At 43.7% G+C, this 19,351-nt stretch overlaps 1 protein-coding gene across 3 annotated transcripts in view; it reads right to left on the reverse strand.

The window, feature by feature from the left end:
* The window catches only part of PTPN14 (protein tyrosine phosphatase non-receptor type 14), a 518,691-nt gene that overhangs the window by 392,514 nt on the left and 106,826 nt on the right, over positions 1-19,351 (reverse strand). For 2 of the 3 annotated variants that reach the window (XM_083433272.1, XM_083433271.1), the window contains exons 16-19: positions 17,902-18,030; positions 15,138-15,369; positions 11,688-11,851; positions 617-7,556 (exon numbers count right to left, since the gene is read on the reverse strand). In XM_083433272.1, coding sequence (XP_083289398.1) covers positions 7,428-7,556; positions 11,688-11,851; positions 15,138-15,369; positions 17,902-18,030 — 654 coding nt within the window. In that variant the 3' untranslated portion in view covers positions 617-7,427. Of the gene's footprint in view, positions 1-616; positions 7,557-11,687; positions 11,852-15,090; positions 15,370-17,901; positions 18,031-19,351 lie in introns of those variants that run through there. The other variant, XM_083433273.1, reaches the window with a different exon arrangement.

A 19,351-nucleotide genomic window follows, 5' to 3' on the forward strand; every position in this document is an offset into this window, starting at 1 on the left:
TGTTGTGCAAAATTCACTGCACTCATTTGTCATCCTGCAAGCACTGTGGCATTGCGGTGTAACCTGGGTAATATTGCCTAATCCAGGGGTCAGCATACTTTTTCAGCAGGGGGCCGGTCCACTGTCCCTCAGACCTTGTGGGGGCCAGACTATATTGTGAAAAAACAATGAATGAATGAATTCCTATGCCCCACAAATAACCCAGAGATGCATTTCAAATAAAAGGACACATTCTACTCATGTAAAAACATGCTGATTCCCAGACCGTCCGCAGGCCAGATTGAGAAGGCGATTGGGCCGGATCCGGCCCCCAGGCCTTAGTTTGCCTACCCATGGCCTAATCTGTCAAGAATGTTGGGAGATACATGGTCTTGCTTTGCACCAAAGTATCAGACCAGGCATTTAAATTGACATCATTCCCCGTCACTGAGAAAATGCTGTAGCACATCCCTTCTTCCACAGGTGCATGGCAACCCTCCCATTTTTGCAGTCAATGAGGCTATATTATACTGGCTGGTAGAGATGGGCACAGTCCTACTCTATAATGAGGGAAGTTACAAAGTTCTATAAATATATCCCATCCATTGTCTTCAGATCCATAAGATGACCACAAGCATTTTGAGGGCAGAAAGTTTTATTGCATAATATGAAGGCTAAGCATAGTCTCTTACAAAACAAAAGCTTGAGGCAAAACTTTCTTTCGCTGCAAAAGGCAGGTATTTACACAAAGGTAGTGTAAGGAGTAAAAAAAATATTGCAATTATTAATGCTGAAGAAAACTTTATAAAAACAGGAAGGAAAAGGAAAAAAAGTGCAAAAATACTGTCAAAAGTCAATCGGTTCCATACAAAACAAAACCGACAAGCATAAGCTTATGTTCTGATATGAATATACATTAGGGTACAAAATAGCATGCATGCATAGATTTCTTTTATTTAAAAACAGACTTTCAATAGTACAAAAAGGTGTCTGGCAGTCATACCGGATTAATGGAGATAAAAATAGTTGAACTCAATTGTTTACAAAATTTATACATACAGAAGAACGTAAGTCTTTCTCATAATGGCTCTGGACTCAACAATGAAAATCCCTGGTGATACACAAAAATACTGCAGTAAAACCAGACTAACAACAATCCAGTGATGTAAAATTGATTTAGTGTGTTAGTCTGTATAACACAAGTCAGATATGATTATACAGGTGCAATACAGAAATAATGCACATGCAACCGTTCTGTAAAACAGATACTCCTGTTTACACAAAGAGAGAGAACGTTTCCCATCAGAGGTGATCCCAACAGGCTAATTTTAGTTCCTTGCAGCTTCTTCTTTTTTTTATTAATGCCTTTAAAGGCAGCAGCAGATAGCAGCAGAAAAACAAGAGTTTTAGAAGAACGGGGGCTGTGATGAATTAATTTCCAGACCTTATGTTTTGGGGGAAGGGGGGAATTTAGATTCTGAACCTGTTAATGGAACCAGGGTTCATAAAAAGTGTTTCTTTTTTTTCCTTTTGTGTGTGCCCAACCATGGCATTCAAGCCACTTTGCAAAAATCTGCAGCATACAACTATAAAAACATCTGTAAGGCAGGCGACAAAAGCAGTTAAATACAGATAGGTAAGCCATGACCAGTCTAAAAAATTCAACCAACTGACATTAGTCCTCTTAAGGTGTTATTGCCTTCAGATGCAACACAGGTAGAGAGGAGCTGCAGAGATATGGCCTAAGCCAGGGGTCAGCAAACTTTTTCAGCAGGGGGCCGGTCCACTGTCCCTCAGACCTTGTGGGTGGGCCAGACTATATTTTTTTGGGGGGGGGGGATATGAATGAATTCCTATGCACCACAAATAATCCAGAGATGCATTTTAAATAAAAGGACCCATTCTACTCATGTAAAAACATGCTGATTCCTGGACCATCTGAGGGCCAGACTGAGAAGGCGATTGGGCCGGATCTGGCCCCTGGGCCTTAGTTTGCCTACCCATGGCCTTCTCCTGGGGCTGTGAAACACCTCCCAGACCTTGTGTGATCTTCCAGAGTTCTCAATTGCTCTGGGAGCCTCTGCAGATACGCAAGGCTCCACAATGCAGAAGTTCACATAAAGCTAGGATGTACAAGGGAGATTTCACCTGGTACCGGAAGATAGCAATGATGATTCCTGGAATATGTCCCTGAGCAGTGCTTCCATAATCTGGGGACAACCAGATAAAAAGGCCCCTATCTACAATAGCTACCCATCCCACATTAGAAAGCAGGAATGTTCATAAAATAGGAACCAAATATCTATATTTCTGAGAAGGTTCATATGGGAGAAGAATGTCCTTACAGTACGCCTAGTGGAGGAAGCCAGAGGAGGCCTTTTCAGAAGATTTTAAACTATGAGGAGATCCATATAAGAGAAAGCAATGCTTCAATAATTTAGGGCTTAAGAGGCCATCGCCAGCACTTTGCATTGGGCCAGGAAAACAACATAGTTGTTTCAACATCAGCATCATAAGCTTGACATTTTCCTCAACGTCTGGACTAGCTGTAATTCCCAATAATAACATGACAGGTGTGACAGTCGTGACCTAGATATCACTAAAGCAAGAATCATCATGGCCAGTTTGGATTTGCCCAGGGAAGGGCATAAAACTACTGCTGCCATCTTACACACACTTAAACTGTCAACAAGACTCTCCTAAATCTGTAATAAAAATATATTTTTAAAAAAACAAAACCAAGACTCTCCTAAAAGTTAACAAAGTACTGGTCATCCAACAAAGTCAGAAAGAAAGGTAATGGAGTTTGGGTGCACAGGTCAACTGTCAGACAGGGTGATTTAGTAAAGCATTAATTTTCTGCAGAAATAAATGGGGTTCCTATAAACATCGCTCTTCTTTGTATGCAGATACCTGGTTAATAACAGTTTATATTAAACTCCCAAGTTAGATGAACCCTTGGGACACAACCCAGCTTTCTCAACAAATCTTGCTTCTTTCAGCCCTCACAGGACCCATTCTTGAATAGGAATGTGGTTTTCAACTAATTTTATCTGGATTAGGGACTACTGAGCAGAGACTGGTGTTAATAAAAGAAGAAAAGACAAAGGGCTGCATAATAAAACTATGGCAAAGTAATGGAAAGGAACTCTCTTAAATGTCTTGCTCTCGTTTATTCTGGGGCAAATTCATTCCCAAATTTGGATGCGATCCGAAAAGGAGCTTGGGTTTTGAGAAAGCACTTCATTGAAATCACAACCTTAAGTTTTACTTTTGTCAAGTGACCCTACTAAAACCGGGGGGGGGGGGGGGGGGACACACACCAGTATTGATAAACTGGTGAGTGTTATAATTAAGGGTAGAGAGGAATAACTGAAGATATGCAAGGATCACTTGTTTTGAGTAAGATGTTAAGAAAGTTGTCAAGGTCAAATCTAATGTGAAAAATCACACTAAATTTAACAGGCGTTTTAATTAAAAAAGGAGGAAAGTCACTTTGAACACCATCAGCCATTTTAGGAATAGCATGGAAATTGTTGCTTATTATGTTAGCAACTATTTGGCTCGCTGGTGAGCATTGTTCGCTCATTGCAGGAGGCTTTCCCTTGTAATTTTGTGTGCAAGATGTGTGCCCTGTGACAAAAAGCCTTGGCGGCTTTGCATCGACTTTTCCCTTTTAGCATCCATTATGCCTGCTTATTAAATATGGCTCTTTTTTTGTTTGCGCACTTCCAGAAAAGCCAAGAATATACCCATTCCAACCCAGATCTCCTCGTAATCAGACCTCAGAGTGGTTGATTCCCCCCATCTTACTCCCTACCTGTCAGGCCAAATGGAGCAATGGGACTTGACAGCTCTGGGTTCAAACTTAATTCATCATTAGGAAATTATTCAAAAAGCTATAATGAGATAACTAATTTAATACACTTTGCTTCAAGGTTTATTCCTTGGCCGGCTTCCCAGATACAAAGCGTCTCTGTGCAATTATCATGCAGATGCCACTAAAAGACTTTAAATGGTTGCAGCTAATTTAACAAGAGATATGTTGGCATCGGCAAGGAGATGCTGGACTGAAAATTGGAGTTAACTAAGGAAGCAGCAGAATTTCTAAAGGTGCATCAGCGAGAGGCTTTCCCTGTGCTTTCTTCACTTAATCATTTTGGGGGCAACTTGAAGTATCTCAATGTGGTCTACCATTTCATTCGGAGGTATAAAGTCTAATTGATTCATCAATTAAAAACAACACTTTCAGGGAGAAATCCTAAGCTCCCAAGAAGGGCAGTTGAGAGTCCCACTGGAAACTGTGCCTCTCTGCAATCTGAAATGGAAGTCTGTGGCTACAGGCCTCCTGGCACTGAATGAATGTCATTGGTGGCACTGAAATGTCATTGGTGTCCCAAGGGCGAAAGGGTTAAAAATAAGGTCACATCAGCGGCAGATCCGGATCTAGTAGATTCAAAGCCCTGTCATTGACGAAATTGGCCCCCAGAATTGGAGCATGGGGGAAGGGAGAGAGACTACATGAATGGAGTTCTTTCCCTTCCCACTGGATTTCCATGGGATTAAAAAAACAAAAACCTTTCATTTCTTCCAATGGAAGAGGAAATGCCTAACAAAAAGTGGGTGGGGGAGAACAATGGAACTCCCTCCATGATGTATTCCTCCACCTCCCTCCATAGATTTGCTCTAAAGGTCAAAGTGTGCAGCTTGATTATGCACCAGTACTTATAAAAGAAGCCAGCACCACCTTAAAATACACGTTTCTCCTTTTCTCTTACACAGTAGAGAATGCCTGTTCTAAGATGAGCTCTGCTATGACGTTGGTGTGCATTACCTAAACATAAAGGGAATTCATTTCTAATGCTCTTTGCTTCAGAAATTGAGGGCTGGGTTCAGCTAATCAACGGTTCTCAACCTGTGGGTCTCCAGATGTTGCTGGACTACAACTCTCATCTTCCCTGACCACTGGTCATGCTGGCTAGGAATGATGGGAGTTGTAGTCCAACATCTGGGGACCCACAGGTTGAGAAACACTGAGCTAAGTAGAACCCAGCACAATGAGTCCTGCTAGTGCAATTGGACTCCCCCCCCCCCACATTCTTTTCCCTCCCCACACAACACCCCTCATGCCTTCCCACATCTGCTTGGGAAGACTGGGAGAACCCCCAGTGCTGGCGGAAGAGAAGGGAAATTTAATACAGTAATGTTTGAACTGACAGAACTATCACCTTTGCGCAACATCAAGTTCCACCCACTGTTTTTTACTTAACAAATGAAATTAAAATGCATTCGACTGATTACGTGAATAAAAACTGGGATTTGTCCCTGCTTTCTTTCGTTACATCCAATGTTGCTCTTGGGTAAGAAGGGTACTAGCTTCCTGCCAACCTCAGCAATAGCTGCTTAAGCACTATTGCCTGAGATTGACGGCATGCAAGGAAACAAACAAACAGAAGGCCAAAGAACCAACTACAGAACATCATGGATGCATCATTGAAGGAGGGGCCATGCACAGCTTAGAAGCGAAAAGCACCCTCTTCCCGCAAACAATTCTGTGGCCAATCATCCGGTTTCCCAGTTGACTGGCCATTGGACAGCCACTGCCAGTCTAGACTAGGAGGGCACAGGTCTGACTCACAAGGCTGCTCCTGATGTTCAAAAGTATTTCTTTACCATAAAAATGTACTCTAAGAAACAGAGTGTGGATATTTATGGTACCCACGAGGTCTGTTGAAATGAGTGGGAGCTGTGAAATCTCATGGGCCTGCACAGAAGAACTTCTCAGTGGCTGGTTCCCTGAACAAGGCCTGAGCAGGCTTCCAACTTTATTTTGTACTAGAACTCTGATGTCCACCAAGGAGAGAAAAAAGTGGGCAGTCAAAGACTAAGAATTAAAGAGAAGGGAGCCTATGAGCATGTGCTCAGCCAAGGAATTTGTCATCATTACCAGAATTAAATCCACATACTGTTTTCACACGAAATGAGTTCTGGTTTCCCTCCCAAATGTTCCATAAACTCACTGATAGGGCTGGGTGGGTGGGATTTTGGCCTGTCTGCATTTTTTTTAAGCAAACAAGCCCCATTCTAATTTCCTGGGGACAAAGGCATGGAATGGAAAATCATCACTCTTCAGGTTTTGCACTTTCCCAAATTTTGCTACACGCTAAAGTACCCAAAATTTGTCTGTTTTTAAAAAAATCTGCATTTTACAGTAAAATACATTTAGAAACCCGTACATTTCTTCTGCGATAAGATATGCAGTTAAATACACATTTAGAATACGTATTTAGATTTGTATTTAAATACGAGTTTTCGTACAGAGTTTTACTTTTCTAAAAAATAATAATAAAAAAATCAGATCTAATGTGAAAAGAAGGCGGAATGTGACTGATAGCCAAAACATGTGACAAACTGACACACAACCAGAAACAGGACCGGGTGATCCATTTCTACTCACAAGATCCTTTGCTTACTCAAGTGAAATCTTTTCCTGAGCCAGGATTCAATACCATTTATGGGAGAAAAAGGAAGTGAAATGGGTCTGGGGTGTTAGAGGATAATGTCAACGATAGATTCTATTTAAACCATTTGAGCTTTTTTTGTGGCTACACATACAAAAGTATTGCTTTCAACCATCACCAAGACAATATGAGCATTCCTGCCCAATGCTGCTCACCTGGATGTTAAGAGTCGACTGGAAAACCAGGCTGCTTTTCTGTAAAAAGCTGCATGCATCACACAGAGCAACGTAATATTACAGGCAGAAACTGTTTCAGGCGCATCTGATATGTGTGCGACTGCACACACACGCATCACGCAGAAGAGACCCGAAAACATCACAAAAATGTCACAAAAGGGGGCTGAATGGGGTGTTTGCAGCCTTTTCAATAGTGTTTCGAAATACATGATTTCACTTATATGTGCGGTGCGTTGGAACGTAAACCCTGCGTAAATTGGGAGTTGCCTGTATAGAAAAAGATATTTGCTTTTAGATTCGGACAAAATCCATTATTTTTTAATATGAGTCACCTCTTCTATGCCCTGAAAATAGGTTGCATCCCTCCAAATTGAAGAATAAAAACAGCCTAACAGGCCGTACAGAAATGCAAAAGTCGAGAGAACGCTGTCAGATAGGAACTGTCAGGTTGTAAAAAGAAGGTCAGCCATATGAAATGTGTTTCCATAATTCCAAAGTCATAACGTGTTTCACAAATTAAGAACATTCACACATCATTGCGAGGAAAAATAATAATAATAAATTATCTCGTATAAAATAATTTGTAGGAAGAACAAGGTCTCCCTACTGTCAATTTTGCGTATTCGTCACAAAATACTGCCAAAAGAACACGCCCCGCCCCCCCCCCCCACAACAACATGGAGGGAAGGATTCTCAGCCAGATCCAGAAGGCTGCATGTGTGGGAAAACTGCTGGGTCTCTTCTGAGGCTGTTAAATGAGTCTAGAGTTTTGAAGGAAGAGGATGAGGACTTGATAGACAAATTTATACTGAGCGATGGTTTGGATCATGAACATCCTTTGCTCCCTCAGGTGTTGCAGCATCACTGGAACATCCACTCTCTGCAAAATCGAAGGAATATAAATATGTAAAAATATGTACATATAAATGTACAAATATAAATATGTAAAAAAAATTGTGACGTGGGAGAAAGCGTGAAGCCGGCTATCGCTTCCCTCATGATTCCTGCCGCCCCTGTTGCTCTGTACATTAAAATAACAAATGTTAATAACTTGTTAAAGGTAAGTAAAAGATGTATCCATGTTTGCCTCTACATAGTTCCATCCTTATTTCAGACATTGTGATATATCGGTATAGCGCTATGTTTAGCTGGTGATAGATCACGATGTTGAAAACCAGACATCGCCCAGCCCTTCTCAGTAGCTATGAAAACTGGAACGGGGAATGAAGTGGCAGAAAACAGAGTGGAGATAGATAAGATGGCAAAATTAGAGCAAACTGCAGATGGAGCAGCCATTAAAAGCATTTATTATCATCTTCATATGAGAAAAAGAGAACAGTAATGACTTCCTAGAAAAGAGGTTGGGAAATCAAAGGACATCTGTCACTGAGCAACAGCCTGCTCTTTCTTCCAGGCCGCAAGCTCCTCACCTGAGAGGATTGCTTGCTCTGCATCAATGGCTCAACAGTCTCCCCTCACTCACCTAGTCACTACAGTCATTAGGGGACTCTCCACCCACCAGCCAGGCTTTTCCCGCCTTTGTAGAATTAGTACACTTCTCACCTCATCACTTTATCTCACCAATGGCCTTTTTCAACTCTGCCATTACCTTTCTGACTGGAAGAGTCACCCTGTTAGAATTTCACTCCTCTGTTGCTGGATGTGTGGTTGTTACATCACATGTCAGTGTTTACTTACTAGGCTTGGAAAGTGTGAGAACGGATGTCAGCCTTATCTCTCTTCCGCTGTACTGCACTATTGTACTTTTCTTTCTCTCTTGGAGAAGAAGCGAGAGGACGCCATGATTGCTTTGTCCTGTATATATTGCTTAATAAATCATTTAGAATGCTACACTCATGCTCCACGATCGTTTCTGCTATACTCTGCTGATTGAGCGTACACATGTCTTTAGACATGTGTCGCTGCTGCGCACTGGGACTGATTTGTGATCGTCCTGGGCTGCACTTCATAAGGAAGATGCCCAGAGAGGTCTGTCTCATTCTGGGGGCTACGTGTGCCCCCCCCCCCAGGCGTGTTCCGACAACCCCAAGAACAAAGGCCTTCTGTCCTTTCCCTCTAAATTAACCTCAGGATTTCACACCAGTTTCATTCACCAAACCATGTTCATTTCCAGTGTACAGACAACCTCATTTCTGAAACTTCCCTTTCCACACAAAAAGGGGCTTTCCCAAGCTGGTTCCCTACAGATGTTTGCGGACTGCAGACTCCCATCAGCCCCAGCCGCTTGGAGTTTGTGATCCAAAACATCTGGAGGAAACCAGGTTGGGGAAGACCGGCACAGACCATGCCAATGTGGCAAGAGCCTCTTTAGCTCCCTTGCCATGGAAATAAGAGGACTTTGTTTTGATTTCATGTAGGCCGCTCTGGGAGCCTTTCTGGCTGAAGAGTGAGGTACAAATACTCTTGCATCTTGCATCGCGGGGCTTGTTCAAAGGATGCACTTTGGGAAGTTCTCAAGATGGTAGTAATCTCCGCTTCTCATGCATTCCTCTCCCTCGCCACGAGGAGAAAGACCATACGGAGAGCCTTGCTCGATCAGGCCAAAGGCCCATCAAGACCAGCAGTTGCCAACCAGATGCCTATGGAATTCTGCAAGTAGGATTCTGAGGCAACAGCACTCTCACCTAGCAACCAATATTCAGAGGCATAGTGCCTCTACAGTGGAAGGGGAACAGAGCCATCGTGGCCAGTAGCCACTCAGCCTTATCCTCTATGAATTAATCATCTGGCCTGTACTAGATTTTTGGGGGGTCAGCAGTTCCCCAGCTACCCAAAGAAGCTGATGAAACCAGCATTATACTGAGGCAGACAGCTGGCTAGAACTGTCTGTTACTCTGCCTCAGGCAGAGATCGTGCCCAGCACTGCCACCATGACCTGGTGTTTCAGCTACAGTGAAATCACAACAGTCTAGGACAAGAAAGAGCGTATTCTTAGCGGCTGCACCCAGATTATGGAACGCCTTGCCCCGTGAAGGTTGCTAGCTCCTTCCCTCACTCATTTTTGCCAGTAATATTGATTTGTACAGCTTTTATATAAGTTTGCAATCTGCTCATATATCGTTAATGAGCTATATATTTACAATAAAGCAAAAGCATTATACGGTTGCATATCGTTCTGGTATTTATCATTCCAAGGCACTGCAAACAAGAGACCCTCTTTCTATAAACTTACTTGGTTCTTCTGTAACATGTTTGGTCATTATTACCAGGCTTTGTATTTTAATCAAGCTAATCTGCCAATCCTAGGGTGCCATTCTATTTCCAGTTCTTTGCAATACTTATTTTTGCAGCTGTGAATAACTGAAAGCCTTTTTATTCTAGCAAGCTTTTATTTTATGGGGCAGACAATGTTCAATCAATCAATCAATCAATGTTTATTATGACGAACGGTCAGCAATAGAGGCAGACAATGTTCTTAGGGTGTTTTGTTTAAACCGCCACCTGGTCTCTCAGTCTCTCTGGAATTGTTTTGTATTGTTTTCAGGAGCGGCAATTTTTAATGTAGTAAGCTGCCCTGAGCAGTGTCTTTTAGGCTAGGATGCTGGGATATAAAAAATTAAATAAAGGAAAATTTAAATAAAGGAGCTCTTGTTTCATGCAAAGCACTGACTAATGTACTTGTGAGGGCAAATATTATTTTTTTTTAAAAAAAATAGTACAGTCCTGTTCATGTATTACTTTCTCCCTGAAAAGAATGAGAGTGGGGTACACATACCCAAGTCTAGAACCAGGTAGACAGCACCAACCAGAATGCAAAGCCCAAACAGGACCACATTGACCAGGTTTCCTGATGGAGCAATCCGTTTGAGGCACCTCATTCACGCAGATGCAGGTTAAGAATGCCAGCTCTCTATTCTGAAATTTGCTATACTTGCACACTCTTACTAAAGAATGCTGCTCTGTGGAATCTGATAAACAGCTCATGATCTAATTGCTTTGCTAAGCCAGTTAGAACTTAGCCTTGCCTAGGCATGGGGGCAGGGAACGCAGACCAGTTGGGACTCGCCCAGCCCAGCCCAATAACTGAGCATCTGCCATATTTCTCTCCCCCCCCCCCCCCGTACCTGATGCAAAAACAAATCAGTTGCTACATCCTTGTTTTCCAAGTCAAGCTTCCTTAATGTTTAGCGATCTGGGAGAAATATTTTATACGTCATGGCATACTTACCTCAACTCTCTAAATGAAAACATTTCCTTTTTCTTTTTTGCACTCAGTATTGCAAAAATGTGTTTTTCATTTTGCCAGCCCATATCTGATTACCTTGGTTGGCCATTTTGTTCCTGAAAAAAGTGCCGTATTTTTTGCTCTATAAGACTCACTTTTTCCCTCCTAAAAAGTAAGGGGAAATGTGTGTGCGTCTTATGGAGCGAATGCAGGCTGCACAGCTATCCCAGAAGCCAGAACAGAAAGAGGGATTGCTGCTTTCACTGTGCAGTGATTCCTCTTGCTGTTCTGGCTTCTGAGATTCAGAATATTTTTTTTCTTGTTTTCCTCCTCCAAAAACTAGGTGCATCTCGTGGTCTGGTGCGTCTTATAGAGCGAAAAATACGGTACCTTAAAGGGGTGGGTGTGGGTGTGTAGAGCAAGCAGCACTAAGAGCACAGTTCTTACTTGAAAGAAAGTAATGAACCTTGCTTACCAGTCTTGGGGTCAGGTTATAAAACCTATCTAAAGGGAATCAATAGTTTGGAAAGGTGTTGTGAACAGAGGTTTTGCTTACCTTAAGCTTTGCAAAGAACTGTCAACAGACTTCTTGCACCGCTCCATTTTTCCACAACACCTGACAACCACTTTGGGCATCTGCTGAAGCAATTTGCAAAAGCTTCCGCTGGGCTTTTGGATGTTTGTTGAGACTTAACCCTCTGGTTAACCCTCTGGAATTTGTGGACCTCCTCCCCACATACTTTCACGCTTTGCAGCAGGGCTTGCAGGAACACACCTGTATTTAAGCAAGAAGAGGCCCGCCTTCTGAAAGACCCGTTTGCTCACCTCGTTGTGCTCCAAGCAGCCAATCATGAGCTCCGTCAAAATGACGACCCCCGTCCTCCCCACGCCGGCACTGCAGTGAACGACAATTGGGGGGTTGCAGTTGTTGCTGCTGTCCAGGACACTGTTGGTGTGGCGTCGCACCGATTGGATCTCTTCCAAATAGGCTGCGTGGCAGGAATAAAATGGAAATCACATTCCTGAAATGCTACCCAGCTTCACATAAAAAGAGGAGAAATGCATGGAGGAGCAAGCTTCCTTTTAAATTATGATAATTTACCATTCTTAGAAGACACTAATTATTTGGCCTCTGGACAGCAAACAGCACCGAGTTAAGCAAGAAGCAGCAGGGTGTCAATTACTACTTGGGACTTCGGTCCTTTAAATTAAACAGCTCTTTTAAAAAAAAGAAAAAATAACACACTCTCTCTCTTTCCCCCTCTGCAAATCCCCAAGTCCCTTAAGCAGATGACTGTAGACATTACTTACAGCAATTCCTGCTATTAACAGGCTGGGATCAGAACAGCAGCAAGGTCCCCTTGAAACAAATGCCTGTCAGAGCCAGTATCTAATGGGCAGGGAGCATCCATCTGGCCCTCTCCTTACCTTGCAGAATGTCTCTGAATTTCAAACATGCCTGCTGACTCTCTCTCTCTCTCTCTCAAGCAGGCCTGTTTCATGCACAAATTTTCCTTCACAGAGAAAGCCCCGTGTAGGGTAACAAAGAAGGAAAGAAAACAGTTGCCTTGCATGGTAACAGACAGTCCTCTTAACGCGGGTTACATGTCACTGAAAGTCACCCCAAAAAACTCCATGGTTAAGTAGACATAGGAAGGGTGTGTGGTGAGCATACCAGCTTCATTGCTAATACTATCACCCTCCACAAGTGGCAGCCTGGAGATGGAATCTGCATTACAAGAGGCTCCCTGCTGCAGAGAGTCATCCTTCAATTTGTGGAGGACAACCAGGGTGTGTGTGTGTGTGTGTGTGTGTGTGTGTGTGTGAGTGAGTGACAGAGCTAGCATGCTCAGCCCCATTAATCCCACCACTAACTCACATGCTTACTAAACACAGATGTATTTAGGAGTGAAGAGGGCTACTGCCTTTAACAAAACCTAAAGGCTCTGTGGTCTACATGAACCCAACCTTTAACGAAGAGACATGTTGCGTTGTGCCATATGCTTCCAAGGGTCATCAGCTAAGAGCAGGGCCTTTAGCGTGGTGGCACCTGCCCCTTGGAATGCACTCCCAACAAACATCAGGCGGGTACCTACAGTATTAGCATTCAGAGGCCTGTTCATTTATCTGTCACCCATGTTTTCCCTGATGGGGGCTCTGCCTATGTTTATGTATTAACATGATCTACTCATTTGTGATGCATTGTGTGCTTGTTTCACGAACGTAATTTTGCTGCCGTTTTCACTATAATTTTTTCGAAATTCTGATGATTTTCAAAGTTTGCAAATAAATGCAGGGGTGCCACCAGAGTCTTTGTTGTAATGACATAAGAAAAAGACGTTTGTGCAACTATCACACATTTTTAATTTTATTTTATGGATTGAGTGCTGGCATAATCCAGCTTCTTTTCTTCTTAAAATGGGCAACAGCTCTTGGGCATGATGATTCCCATCTATGTTAGCTGGTAATCCTGGAGATGCCAGGGAATCAATCTGGGATCTTCTGCATGCAAAGCACATCCTCTTCAACAGAGCAATGGCCTCCTCCTCTGCTCAATAAACACTTTACTCGCAAGGCCACCTTAAGCATGGGGCAATGGGCCATCATCTCAATCCCCATTCCATGGAGTGCTCTGCAAGCAGCTTCTGCTGCCATAAACTCCAGGACTTTCACACAGCCTCTAGGCTGGCATATGGGGCTATGCATCCCCCAGATTAGACTCAGCCGACTCCCAGCTGCTGATCCCTAGCATGCATGCTTTCCTCCTGCCCTGGTAGTGTCAAGGGGAACAAGGCAAAACCCTGGCAAAGTGGAACTTCTACACAAGGCCTACACACAATTGCACAACAAAGCTATTGACACAGTCGAGAAAATATTTCCCTCCCTTTTTGTTGTTAATAGTTTTTCACATATTCTTTTTAACATACAGTTCCACTTTCGGTCCCTCTCCATAGCACACATCCAAACATAATAATAGCCAGGCAGAGGGCCTTCTCAGTAGTGGCGCCTGCCCTGTGGAATGCCCTCCCATCAGATGTTGAGGAAATAAACAACTATCTGACTTTCAGAAGACATCTGAAGACAGCCCTGTTTAGGGAAGTTTTTAATGTTTGATATTTTATCACATTATTATTATTATTATTATTATTCTCTTGGGAGCCACTCAGAGTGAGTGGGGTATAAATAAATTATTATTATTATTATTATTAATCGCCCCAACAGCTAAAGCTCAGCAAATAAATGTCGGTATCATTATATGGCATATATATATATATATATATATATATATATATATATATATATTTCATATATATTTGCTTTCGTAGATTTTCACGGGTACAGGAATGCAGGTTTTGGTGTCCTCGGGTGTCTTCCCGTGTAAAAGTTGGGGTGTCTAGGCGACGTTTCGACGAGGTCTCACTCGTCATCTTCAGGCTGGTGCTTTCGGCTTCTTGTTACTGGAACAGAGCAGGATCTCAGTGTTTGAGTTCCTATAAATACTGTTGAGGAGGTGTGGTGTATAGCCTCCAATGTTCTGGGCAGAGAGGAGGTTCCCAGGCTGGTGTGCCTTTTCTTCTTTTGTTCCTTAATTACTTGAGGGATATCTTGAGTGATTTCTTGAGTGATTTCCTGAATCCCACTTAGGTGGGTCATTAGGTGTGGATTAGTTGCTAAAGCCTTCGTGTCTTGAACTCTTGAACTTTGTGAAGAGTTTTTCTGAGAAGTACAGCCATCTTCTCAGAAAAACTCTTCACAAAGTTCAAGAGTTCAAGACACGAAGGCTTTAGCAACTAATCCACACCTAATGACCCACCTAAGTGGGATTCAGGAAATCACTCAAGAAATCACTCAAGATATCCCTCAAGTAATTAAGGAACAAAAGAAGAAAAGGCACACCAGCCTGGGAACCTCCTCTCTGCCCAGAACATTGGAGGCTATACACCACACCTCCTCAACAGTATTTATAGGAACTCAAACACTGAGATCCTGCTCTGTTCCAGTAACAAGAAGCCGAAAGCACCAGCCTGAAGATGACGAGTGAGACCTCGTCGAAACGTCGCCTAGACACCCCAACTTTTACACGGGAAGACACCCGAGGACACCAAAACCTGCATTTCATATATATGTATATATATGTGTGTGTGCATATGTGTGTGTGCATCAACAAATAGTTCTAAGGACCCACTCCAACATTTAATTCAACTTCACTGATTTCCTCACTCAAAACAAAAAGAAAGCACCCACATTTCAAACACACACACACACACAACTTACAGAGAAAGCCTTGTTCTTCTGGGCAACCGTGATCCGGCCAGTCGGTGTACTGCAAATGCCACACCGTTTTCTCCTGCCCTAGCAGAAGGTGCTTGACCTTGAGACCCGTCGTGGCATAGCAACCCGAATCGGTGCGGAATTTGGTGGTCACCTTGAACTTCCCGTAAGTGGCTGAGCTGTGCTTGGAGCCGAGTTTTGGCCAGTAGCGATGGCTCTTGGCTCTTCCTCTTTCCTGTCCCACAGCAAAAGGAAGGAGAAGCAAAAGAAAATCAGCACAGTCCTGTTCTTACAGCCACAAGCCCCAGTGAACAATGGGTATGCCTAAAAATCAAGTAGAGTGCCAGTGTGGTTTAAAGCAAGGGTGGGAAAACTTCAGGAACGCAGGCCAGCTGTGGCCCTCCAGGCCTCAAAACTCTACCTAGGCCTCACCCATCTCTAGCCTTTCATCACACCCCAAGTGTTTTGCCTGGCTGGAATGTGTCCTTGAAAGTTTTGGCTCAGCAGACTCCAGTTGCTGATCCCTAGCATAAATGCTTTCCTCGTACCCCAGAAGCTGCTGCAGGGTCAAGGGAAACTGGGCAAAACCCTGGCAAAGTGTAACTTCTATGCAAACTGACCCCTTCTCCCTCAGGGCGCCATGATAAAGCTGGTGCCACCAACCAGTGAAGACTTCACAGCTACAGAACAAGTGTCACACACTCTTAGGCACACCTGTATGGATTGTACACGCCGCAAGCAAAATCTGAAGACCAGTGTAAAGGAATTAAGAGAATGGCTCGAAACATCCCATAATTGTTCACAGTCCCAAAATGTGTGTTCTGGCAAATAACTGCACAACAACATGCAGCCTCAAACGATGCTGTGTGCTCCAGACAAAGCATTTCCAGTGTGTGTTTACAGCACTGCACAGAAAATATCACAGATGCGCTTCGTTGTGGGGGATAACAACAAACCCAAAGTTCCAGCAACCACCTCAGGGCATCATGTTATAGTTTCCCAGAAAATAGCCGAGTGAGGACATCAGAGGAAAATGGGGAGCGGGAAAGGGACTGATCCTATTTGACTGTTTCCCCATGAACATCTCCCTTGCCTCCGTGCATTCTGGGTTCCAGGAGTGCCCTCTTATCACGGAGTGTGCATTCATACTGCAATTACTGTCTGCAAATTTCCACCGTCTCAGGACAGTGGAGATTCCTCGTTGTTTCCAAGCATCATAAAAGCCATAATATGAATGCATGCATATAATCAGAGTTCAGGTCCTAAGACAGCCCCGTTGCCTGCCGCCGCTTAGAAAGAGGCTTTCTCTGTGGTCAGATTACTCTGTAACTGTGCATTTAATGGACTCTTGCTCCCCCTTCTGAACATCTGATAGTGCTAAATGTTTAAAATGGGGAAAATCGGGCCACACTATTTAAACAGAACAGCTGTTCCTGTGTGCCTGTAAAGGCAGCCGAGTTCTGAACAGGATGCAGGGCTGGTTACTTGTGTGTGCCAGGTTTATAGCACAACATACAGTTGTGGGATTACAACAGAAATAACTGTTTTGCTTGGCATGGGAATAAAGGCGACTTCTTCTCTCTCTTTTTACTGGATACTTTAACTGGAACAACAACTTCTGATGTATTCGCAGCTGATAAGGATGCTAGTAATGCAGAGGTGGCCTTGGATGGGTTGAGAATATCATTCTTCTCAAATAAGGGCAGCTTTGTGTTCTCAGAATTCACTGCTTTGTTTGGCATGCAGCAATCTTCTAATGGAGCTAAACTCCCATCATTACACTGTGCGGCCAGCTAGACTGATACAAACAAGGTTGTAAGGGGTTGAGTCATCCCAGGCAAAGGTTCAAAGGAAGTTTGAAAAACAAAACAGCAAACAGGAGAGCAAAAGGACCGGCAGAGAGAAGCAGATTGTCATGGAGAGTGCTTCCTAAATCTTCAAAACATGCATGCAACTATTTGAACCTCCCTTAGCGTACACAAGATAAAACATGGTCCAATCTCAAGAGTGGCTCTCGCTCTTATCCTCTAGCACAGGACAAGCTGATCAAAGGGTAGAGAGCAAGCCCACAGAGGCCCAAGGAATGCATGCTCTCAGGTTTGAACTAGGACTGGGTGGGGAAGAGAAAATGCAAGCCAACAAAACATCTTTGAATGTACTGCCTATATCTGCAGTGAGGGTCGACCTGAGGTCGGTGGCAGGCCCACTTGGATGAATGCCAGCCCAAGAGGTGGTTTGAGGGGACAGCTCATTGCCATCAGGCCTTTTGTGGCCGTGATGGTGCAGTGAGCAACTTCCCCCCTCCTCAGAGGTGGACTTTGGGGCCTCAAATTTCAGTGGTGCCCTGTGCAACGTCAAATCCCCGCCCCCGCCTCTCGCCTTCCATTCTACACCACAATTGTGGTGCCCCTGCAGCACCCCCAAGGCTTCACTCCCAGTGCCAACAAACCAGTCATGATCCCCTAAATCCACCTCTGCCCCTCTTCTCCCCCACTTCCCTGCCCGAAGATGGGCCACCAAATTGTGCCGTTCCATCTGAGTATCAGATGCTAGTGACTAAAATGGGGAATGTGTATCACCATCATGTCCACATTCACGCCATATATGTAAAGAGCAACGGCAGCAACAGTCATGGCTTCCCCCAAAGTTTGTTAAGGCTGCTGAGAGTTGTTAGGAGGCCTTATACACCCTACAGAGGTACAATTTGCAGAGTTCCCTATGAAGAGGACTCAAGAGATTTGTTAGCATGCAGCCACATATTACATACCTCCTCTGCTGTCACCATGGCTATCACATTCACCCCTTCTTCCCACACCATTTGCCAGAAATCATGGCATGTTTGTGGCAAAGGTCCTTGTGTGGCTATGTAGTGCCATTCTTCTCCGCCCACTGTAACCTGAGGAAGAGAGAGAGAAAGAGAGAACAATAGATTACTATAAAATTCATGCCACAATTGAGCATTGTCAGCTCTCTCTTTCTGCCATAGCAACTGTGCATAGTTAGGGAAGGGCCTTAGCTCACTGGTAGAGCTTCTGCTTTGCACGCATGAAGCCCAAGGTTCAATCCTTGAATCCCTGACATCCTCAGGTCGGGTTGGTTCAAGACCCTGGAAAATAGCTGCCAGGACACTGGTAAACCATACCGATGGACCAACGATCTGACTCAATACCAGACACCTTCCTATGCTCTTTGTCATGAGCTCATAAAGGTTCATGCTTATCAACCAGCTTAACCCACTCACCCATCTTTGCTGTTGTTACAGCAACATGCAATTTTCTTACATGCACAAAACATGGCCCTCTATTTATATTTTGGCTTTAGGACCTGGTTGGCTTAGCTTCAGAGGGCAATGTTGGAAACAAGGAAGTAGCAGAAAATGACCAGGGCTGTGGAGGAAAAATAACAGTCAATGCAGCGTTCAGAACCCCTTTCCATCCCTCCTTTATCCAGATGAAATACCCATAAAATACCCATTCTACAAATTTGCAAGGTGGCGGGGTAGAGGGGAGAAACCTGAATCAGAAGATGTAGGTCTGCCTCTGGCACATGATGATGATGACGATGATGATAACAACAACAACAATTTATATGCCACTCACCCAACAGAGTTGCCCCAGACACTCCAGGGCACTCTGGAGGGCTTCCAACAAATTGAAACATCAAACACAGTAAAACATCACACATTAACAACTTTCCTATACAGGGCTGTCTTCTAAAAGTCAGATAGTTGTTTATTTCCTTGACATCTGACGGAAGGGAGTTCTACAGGGTGGGCAACAAGAGAGCCGCCAAAAGGACATTGGAACTGGACCTTAGTATCTGGGATGAATGATGGGGGTAGAGACGCTCCTTCAGGTATACAGGGCCAAAGCCATTTACCGCCATCCCAAGATTCAAGGCCTACATAAACACGCTCCTATGGTGAGCACATCATTATATGGTGTTTGTGTGTGAGAGAGATAGACATGTTTATTTCATCTGAGGTGAGAAACACCAAAGGTTGTTGAAAATCTAGTTAAGAATGATCCCAACAATTTCAGTGAGATTCAGAATCTGGACATAGGAACGTAAGTAGAGCCCTCCTTGATCAGGCCAAAGGCCCATCTAGACTAACATCCTGTTCTCATTGTGGACAACCAGATGCCTATGGGAAGCCCACATGCAGGAATTGAGTTCAATGACACTTTCTCCACTTGCAATTTCCAGCAACTGGTATC

The sequence above is a fragment of the Podarcis tiliguerta genome, assembly GCF_965153285.1.
Source record: "Podarcis tiliguerta genome assembly, chromosome: 3".
Classification (NCBI taxonomy): Eukaryota; Metazoa; Chordata; class Lepidosauria; order Squamata; family Lacertidae; genus Podarcis; species Podarcis tiliguerta.